The 9,024-nt window shown below is 44.9% G+C and overlaps 1 protein-coding gene across 1 annotated transcript; it reads left to right on the forward strand.

The window, feature by feature from the left end:
* Positions 1-254: 254 nt before the first annotated feature.
* On the forward strand, positions 255-7,869 carry cbx4 (chromobox homolog 4 (Pc class homolog, Drosophila)). The gene is made up of 5 exons (XM_005925411.2): positions 255-596; positions 705-748; positions 1,451-1,516; positions 3,418-3,484; positions 4,807-7,869. Exons 1-5 carry the CDS (start codon positions 324-326, stop codon positions 6,205-6,207), a joined length of 1,851 nt encoding a protein of 616 aa, XP_005925473.1. The 5' UTR covers positions 255-323; the 3' UTR covers positions 6,208-7,869.
* Positions 7,870-9,024: the final 1,155 nt, after the last annotated feature.

Consider the following 9,024-nt stretch of genomic DNA (forward strand, 5'->3'; position numbering starts at 1 on the left):
GTGCGTGAAGTGTAGTTGAATAAAAGTCATTCAGAGTGATTTCAGTGGCTTCTGGGGTGTTCACGAGCGTCTCCACTTTTACGTTTGACAGCAAAGCATTACATTAGCACCATTACAGGGGCGGGTTTCGTGCTCGTGACGATAAAGTTGGGATTGATTTGAATTCCCAAACATTCGTCCCGCCGTCCGGTACGCTCGGGATAAAAAAAAAAAAACCTTTCTGCAAGGTCCCCCAATCCACACTGCCCCCCTCCCCTCCTGACGTCACACGGCGAGCTGAAGCTATTGCACGAACAGAGCTGCTCGCAGCCGCACTACTGTGAATGTCTGTACGCTCAGTACCAAGACCGTGGAGTGTGCAAAGGAGAGAGAGGGAGAGCGGTGGGGTGGGGGGGATACAGTTGAATTCGGATACAACTGGAAAACTACCAAGCGCGCACAGCACGCACCGAGCGGACGGCACATCGACTGTGCGTAGCCAGCAGTACATCTACTCCCCGTCCGCTTTCGATCAGATTGAGCCGAGAATGGAGCTCCCTGCCGCTGGAGAGCACGTCTTTGCGGTGGAGGGCATCGAAAAGAAGCGCATACGAAAGGTAAAGAGACACGAAGCGTCTTTGTGGGAAAGAAATGGGGGTTAAAAAAAAGCGCGGACGATGAAAATGTCGGGTTTAAAAAAATTTTCTCCTTCTCCACCATCACAGGGCAAGATAGAGTACCTGGTCAAGTGGCGAGGCTGGTCTCCCAAGTAAGTCTTACTGCACGCTTTCTAATGCATTTCCAGCGATTCTGCATCGAAACGATGCATTTCAATATTATGTCACAAGATCAAGTGTTGTTACTTAAAAAAACGCAAACCATGAAGGGCGAGCGTGCACAGTGACTTGTACGCGCGCGCGTGAGTGTGTGTAGAAGCTGGAAGAGCGCGGTCGGTATGCGTTTCAGTGTATCCGCGGATGCCTTCACTAATTTATGCGAGGGAAGGGGGGGCTAGGCACAGCCATGTAATCCCGTTTTAATTATTTCTGCTCTGCCAGCGAATTTTACGAGACAGGAGTGCTAAAATGGCCGACTGCATGTTGGTGCTGGAGAAGCGTTTGGAGAGCTCACACAGACGCTTTCTGTTTGACATTTCCCCCCCTCTGCCAGTGGATGTCCCCATGACTGGTAACCTGCTGCGGGCACTGCGACTTAGCGGGGTTCCTTGCAGATTCGATCATCTTGATTTAATAACAGTAAAAGAAAAAAACAAAGCAGGAACCATTTGTTTTTACATTACACTGGAGATCTGGATACAGCTTTCCTTTCTAACTGCACATTAGTTGTGAAGACGTGGGAGTGTGTGTGTGTGTGTGTGTCATAGGCAAAGCCCTGTGCGCCTGTCAGCTGGGGGTGGAAAAGCCAGGCTGCACGTGCCAGCTTTCTGACAGTTGTTTGCTCCTCTCTGCAGATACAACACATGGGAGCCAGAGGAAAACATCCTTGACCCGCGCCTCCTCGTCGCGTTTCAACACAGGTGAGAGAGACGTGGACTTCGGACGAGGCCGCTCAGCCTCCAGTGCAGCCATGGCCATATAAGGGCATGGGAGGAGGGGCGCGCTAGTAACTCTAGCGCTAAACCCCCCCCCCCTTCTCCCTGGTGTAAAAACTCTAGGGATATGATAGTGAGAATTCCTCAATGTGCTAATGGACTGAAGGGATCTGCACGAGGACCTCCATTTTCTCTTTATAAAAATCTATCATAATAAATGTGATTTTTTTTTTTTTGTTGTTGTTATTTTTGGCCTGGAGAGCTACAAGGATGGCCATTGGCCAATCTAACAGAGAAAACAGGAGAAGGTGCATTTGCCACAAAATGCATGAAGGACAGTTAAAAGGCAGTGTAATCTGTGCGTGATAATGTTTGACGCGTTAATTTGCTGTGCAGTCAGGAGCCAGAGGATAAGCTGCACTGTGGAGAGTGTGACTAGTGTTCAGGACATGAGCACAGCAGGTTTGTTGTGGGTTTCGATGTGAGGAGGGCCACGCTGCTGCCTGATGGGATTCTCCTCACTATTAGTTTGCCAAAAGGCTAGGCTGGCTTCTGCTCAGCATTCAGTTTTGACACATTCTATGAAATTATCTTCATTTTGGACCTTGGATGCTTGTGTTGACAGCCTGCTATCAATCTGGGTTTACCCAGAGGCCCGTAAAACAATCAAGAACGGGTCAATGTCTACCTAAGAGGTGGAGATGTTAGTTCATTCAAACTCTACAGCGCACAAACAACTACATCTTGTCTGGGTTGCTGGACCCATGCAGCCCCTGAGATCTTTTCTCTCTCTGTAGACCAGGAGGCAGCAGCTCATGGGTAAAGACATGATGGCTGGGGAAAGGAATTTGCTTTTCTGAAAAGGCTAATTGACACGCAAGCGCTCTTCAACGTTTCCAGTGTACCGCTCTCATATTCCCCCACAGCCTGCTTGTCCGCCTGCCTGGTTCTGTGTGTGTGTGGCTGTGTGCTGATGGTCATGGAGTGCTGCCTCTGCACTGTGTGTGTGTGTGTGTGTGTGGATTCCTCTCTGCTCCCAGTGGATGGGGGATGGGATTCGACGAGGGAGTCTGTAATTGCCAAATCTTCTGTGAATAGGGGTCACCCCGTTAGTCGCCTTTTTGAAATCATACACATTATAACAGCGTCGACTGTTTATTGTGGCAATCTTCTGGCAGCGCCGATAGTTTGAACATCTGTAGCAACAATAGGCTGGCTTTACTCGCGCCTGGTGACGCCTGTGTACAGCCGGCCTTCGCCCACTGCTGTTATTTATGAGCCAAGTGATGAGTAGAGGTTTATATCAGGGAGCAATATTTCAAAGACCGGGCCTGGTCTAGCCAGTGCAACTACAAAAACACACGTCTGCATCTCCTCCCTCAATAAAAACAGCTCCAGTAGATGTTTGTTATTAATCTGATACTCTTCACCCTGCACTTTCAAAGTGTAGGCGTTGTCTTGCACAAGGCCTGGCATTAGGGTGTATCCCAGATGTACTCCACAATGTAGTATTTATCCCTTTTCATTTGTACCTCATGACCCTAATTAGAGATTGAATGTAAGAAGAGGGAAGGGTGTGCTGTAGGAGGGAGGATGTTTGAGATTCTCCCTGCTTTAGCCTTAATTGAATTTCTTCAGTATAATGAGAATAAGGAATGGACCGATTACCATGGAGAGCTATGCAAATAAGGACCATAATGCTTTGCAGTGGGTCACATGCGGGCATTCATTAGTCCTCTAAATCAAAATTCCACTTTTGACCTTGAATAATTCAAGCGTCAGACGTGTAGGTTTCTAAAGATGTCTGGGAAATGAAGCATTTTATATGTTTATGGGAGACGGGCATGTTGCATGAGATTTAATGCCATTATTCTTTGTTTTCACAGAGAGAGGCAAGAGCAGCTGATGGGATATCGAAAACGTGGGCCGAAACCAAAACATCTTTTTCTCCAGGTATTGTATGAGTCATCACAACACGGTTTCCGTAGAAACATTTCCACTGAATCTGTCAAAGGCTTAAACAGGAGGGATACTGTCAGGTGTGCTAGAGCTGCTGTCTTGTTATCGTGTGTTGCTTTCTTTCTTTTGTTTTTTTAAAGGGGGGGGGCAGGGTGCAGCTGAATTTCACTCCTCACTCATTCTGAAACTGGGTCTTATGCCTGAGGGGTTTTTTTTTCATTGTTTTTTGAACCAAATGAATCAGTACCAGTGGAAATGTTTTCTTTCATGTTGCCATTTGTTATCCCAAGACGAAAATATATGGTTCAAAGCAGCATTCCGCTTTAATTTCCTCAGCTCAGGCATTTAAAGGCCTGAGCTTACATGACCTGAGCCAAGTGTGATTATATATTTTGAGCGACTCGGAGCTGATTGTTATGGACTGTCACTCCTTAAGAGGCATACCATCCTGCCAGAGTCACACGTGGCCGACAATCTGAGATGGAGCGTGACACGTCAGGTGGCACTTCACTGACCTGAGGTCATAGTCAAATCGTTCGGCTACCGCGTCTCTGACGTCAGCGTGGTCGGCCTGTACTGGTAAAGCAGGAGGGGGCAACATGGTGGGAGGGTGGCGGCGAGCTGAGAGCTCGTTGGATAGTTTTATTCGATCGCTGATAGGTTTTATAATTTTTAATATTAGGTCTTCAAGCAACAAATGTTAGTTTATTATTTTTTATGCCCAACCCATAAAAGAACAAACGGCTTTGTAAATGGACTGGTTCTTATGTAGCGCTTTGCTGCTGTACTTCCACACACACATTCATACTCCAGTGAAAGCATTGGTGAGTAGCTTGGGTTTCAGTATACTTCAAACCACCAACCTTCCTATTATTAGATGACCTGCTGCACCTCCTGAGGTACAGTCACCCCTTTGTCAAGCCTGACCACACAATTCTGTTATGACTAATGTCTTAATGAAGCTATCTTAGTGTACTCAGTTCAGTTTTCAGTTTTAAAAAAATATGCATGACAAATTCGGTGGAGCAGTTTAGAAAAACTACTACTTCTGAAAACAAATCTTGCACAAGCATTTTGGCTGTTATAAGCACTTCCCTTTAGTGTTGCCAAATAAGCAGAGATTCCATAATAAGGTCGGTATGTTACTTAACCCTAACCCTTCTCTGGTTAAGAGCTTTAATTTTACTTTAAACAATCCCAGAATTTCAGTCAGTTTTCTCACATTTTCTTTATTTTGTTACCGTATTGTGGAGTACAGTGCAAGCTTTGTCTAAATGTGGGTAAATTGCTGAATTGAGTCTCATCTCTTATTGAAGGTGCCCTCGTTTGCCCGAAGATCAAGCATTCCTGCTGGTTTTGAAGAAACATCTCAGGATGTAGAAGGCAACCTGAAGTCTGATCCCATTCAGGCACAGCAGCGCTCCCAGCCTCAGCAATACCAGCTGAACAGCAAGAAGCACCATCAGTACCAGCCCAGCAGCCAGGAGGTCCCCGGTGACCAGCTGGCCAGCAACAAGAAGAAGTTCATCTATCAGCTAAACAGCAAGAAGCACCACCACTATGAGCCCGACCCAAATATGTACGACACGCAGGCCTCTAGGCTCAAAGAGGTGGTTAAAGTTCAGGAGGCAGCGAGTAAACCTGCAAATCCAGGCTGGAACTTACCTCTGGCCCTGCAGCAGAAGTGGATCCGTGACAAAGACACAGGCTGCCTGAGCAAAGTCAAGGAGCTGGCCGTGGAAGTGAGGAAACCGGCTGTTAAAGAGGCGGAGAGTGAGCACGCCCTTAAGCCCAATCCCAAGGATGCAACCCTGCCAAGTGCTATTAGCAGCAAAATGAAGATAATCAAGAATAAAAACAAGAACGGACGTATTGTTATTGTCATGAGCAAATATATGGACAGTAACAAGGTTCACGGTGCAAAGGGTAAACACGGGGAATCATCAAGGGAAGACAAACCCCAAAACATGAAGACGTCAGAAAACAACCCAGCACATGCAACCAAATTGGAGGAGCACCTGGAGAACGGTATCCCCAAAGAGATTTGTAATGGAAGTTCCCTCTCTGTAGCGGAGCATCCTATAAAGTGTTCCCCAAAGGACAGGCATTTCTCCAAACCTTCACCAAGCACAGCAGAGGAATACAACACCGAAGTGGCTCGTGGTCAAGCTGATTTACCGGACGATTTACCCTTACAGCTGACCGCTAGCTCTCCTATGACTTCTTGGGCTGTTCACACCAACATTCCAACGCCAACAGCTGTCGACCAGATCCGGATCCCTTCTTTTCCCGCTGACCGCAAGAGAAAACTCTCCGATCCCGTGGAGGATAGGAGTGTATCCAAAATCTACCTGAGTTCGAGGAGCTTCAGCGTGCCCAGCACTGTGGTCACGCCACCTCAGGATAAACCTATGGACCTCCACTGCAACGGCCCACGCCAGAGCGGTGTATGTACGTACGAGGATTTGGGTAGTCAAGAGGAGCCGATGGACCTCAGCTGCCCAAAGACTAAGAAGCAAGCTCAAGCAGAAACGCCGCCGGAGCCAGAGCCTGCTGTCAAAGATGCACCTCCTGTGACAGAGGACACGCAGATATCCACAGAGGCATCTAAAGAAGCGCCTGTTAAAAAAACCTCCCCTTTTATGGGAAATATCATCATCACTGACATCACAACAAACAGTCTCACTGTAACCTTCAAGGAATACGTTTCTTTCTAAGAAACTATTGATAAAACGGGACTAGTGTTTACCAATTGGACGATCCTGTTCATATGTGCATATGTTTAAAAAAAAAGAAGAAAGAAAGAAAAGAAGAAAAACACCAGAATTTTGTATATATGGAAATTTATAATTTATCATGAAAATTCAATATGTTTCTTATAATGTTTTATACTGTAACTCCTCTCTGTGACGTCATAGCCAAGAAAGTGCCCTCGAGGATTTGAGCGAATACATTCAGGTGGAAATATTCACCGAGAAAAGAAAATAATTTCTGGTTTAAAATCTGTTAATTTGTCATACGGAGCTTGATGGGAAACTTTTGCTGTTGTTTCATACCTGTACCAAACTTATAACCCGAGATGTATGAAGGTTTATACGTCTTTTGTATTAACGGTATCTCTTATTTTGGTCCTGATAGAAGCTAGAGAGGACGTTGTTGAGTATATGCTGATCAAAGATCAATTCGAAAGCACTTAATTACATTTTCCACACGTTTACTTGTGTCATTACTACCAGAGAAACAGCTAGTCTCTTTGATTTTTCTTTGTTTTTTGTGGGGGGGTTTTAAATCCCAGACAAATACCCTGACACTGAAATGGCCTGTTTTGTTTGCAGCTTGGTTTAAGGATTATGATTGCCCATGAAATGCAAATTTGGAAAGCAGGTGCGTCTGAAAACTGTGTAAACACAGTGGCAACAGTGGGACACACTCAGCTGCAACGACGGCTTTTAAGTGACGTTCCCAGCCTTTTCTTTTCACTGGGACGCTGCAACAGCAGTCAGCAGCCGGTGCAACCTGCACAATCTGCTAATATATTGCACATTCTCCCACTTAAGAATCATTTTAGGAAAATAAATAAATAACATGTAGACTTTTAAAGGCCCGTTGCACATGAAGAAGATGGTGTCATTTATCAAACGCGTCTTCCCGTCAAGATCACCCCCTCCCTTGATTAGATTGGGGTTTATTACCATACTGCTGATATATTGCTGGAGTTTAAAACACTGCTAGTCTTGTTAGAAGGCTTAACGTCACACTGATTTACAACATTCATCTCATTTTGCTTTCAAAGCTCATCCTATGATCTGAGGAGTACAAGTGAGGACTATTTGTTGTACAAGGAAAAAAGGAAGCTGCCAGGGTCATAAATGAGTATGCTACAGAGATTAAATGTGAGTTACGAGACTGACTTTGTATACTGTTACATGCAATCCGATGAGTGCAAGCTGTTTCGACTATGCTGCTGAGAATTCAAATGTCAAAGCTGTTGGATGTACCCTACATTTGAGTCTAAACGGCTGTCTTATGCACATTTAAAGCCAGTGAGAATGCTAAAAATGCTATAATGTTAAAAATGAAGAGTGCATATTTATTGACACTGAACATGTCGTTCGAGAAGCATTTCCCAGATGTCTGCTGCATCAGAAGTTGCGTGAATCCACTGAAGAGTTTCACCCTCTCGGATGATTTTGAGTCTGTTTGCTACTTCTTCCCGTCCCCTCCTTTCACCTTACTCTGTTCATTCCTTCTTGCACTCATTTCAAAAGTCAAAATGATTGTTATAAAGTATGTTATACCCGGAGTTGGCTGACTTACAGCTGTTGGCGCAGCTTACTGACTGGTATGTTTCACAATAAAGAAAGAGATTTGACCTCTGATGTGTGGCACTGATATCTGCTGGGGGCAGACTGGGAGGGCTGTCAGTTTATACTTTGAACTGGCTTCCTTTTATGGGCTAACGTTTCACGGCCGCCCTTTAGAGTTCCAGTAAAAACGGCCGTGCGTATCAACGCTCTCACCCTGCAGTTTGTCTGAAGCCTCCTGGCTCACGCTTGGACAGAATGAAGCGTTAAACTTTAGAAACATTAACTTGGCTGTTAAGCAAAAACAAAAAATAGGAAAACAGATCATGTTGCATAATCACTAATGACCCCGCACAAAGAGCGCTCTGTATTGCACAACTGCACCGGTCACTTGTATTATTAAAACCTTACCCAAGAATTATTTTTCTATAGCAGCTTGATCCAGAGCAGGAATCTAAACATACAACACTGCTGAAGGAAGGAGGTTATGTAATTCTTAGATTTTATCAAGAAGAAAGTCTTCATGGAGGGTGTTTGGCCTGATGCTGTTTTGCATTGTGCCGTCCAGCACAATGCAGAAAGGAAAGGATGTCAACAATAAGAGGTTTGAAAAAAAACCTGTCTGCTAGGAGGCTTTATTGTGTTTCCAGCTTGCTGTAAAACAGGTCTGTGTGGCCTGCGGCACAATGACACAGCAAGTTTTTCTGCACTGTCATCATACAGAAAGGGCTGTGTATTAAGCAAAGCGCGAGTGATACTCGAGTGCACGACTTTTTGTGAATCATCTCTAAACACTGACCTTTCTTGACACCTTCAAACTCTGTGGGCCTCTTCCAGACTTTATGAAGGCCCGGGGAGCCTGGAGCCAGGTCTGAAACTGTACGGAGAAACAATCTACTCTGCTATAAGAGGATTACAAACTGATTAGAGGCATAACATTTGCATGGTGTGACAAACAGAAAGGCCCGGAGAAATGTGTGAGGTGTATTTTGGTTGTTTCTTTAGTCAAGTCATTGTCTGTCAGTGACAGCTGACTGATCAAAATCAAACAACCATATAAGGAAATGAAGACCTAGAAAAGAGGGCCACAATGGTGCTCTATCGTTACAGAACGAGTCATGTGAAGTCCTTTAATTACTTTAATAATTAATATATTATTGCCAGGTTTAATTAAAAGTGATCCCGGAGCAAAGTGAACCATTTAACGTCGCTTTCTTCTATTTTTTTTTT

This window comes from Haplochromis burtoni, unplaced genomic scaffold (assembly GCF_018398535.1).
Source record: "Haplochromis burtoni strain Fernald_Lab_line unplaced genomic scaffold, NCSU_Asbu1 Contig_81, whole genome shotgun sequence".
Lineage (NCBI taxonomy): Eukaryota > Metazoa > Chordata > Actinopteri > Cichliformes > Cichlidae > Haplochromis > Haplochromis burtoni.

What these genes read in the sequence shown, in the direction of transcription:
- cbx4 (XM_005925411.2), top strand. Translation starts at nt 324, where the DNA reads ATGTCTGTACGCTCAGTACCAAGACCGTGGAGTGTGCAAAGGAGAGAG. An exon ending in AAAAGAAGCGCATACGAAAG is followed by an intron (nt 597 to 704) that starts GTAAAGAGACAC and finishes CCACCATCACAG; the next exon opens with GGCAAGATAGAGTACCTGGT. An exon ending in CAAAACATCTTTTTCTCCAG is followed by an intron (nt 3,485 to 4,806) that starts GTATTGTATGAG and finishes CTCTTATTGAAG; the next exon opens with GTGCCCTCGTTTGCCCGAAG.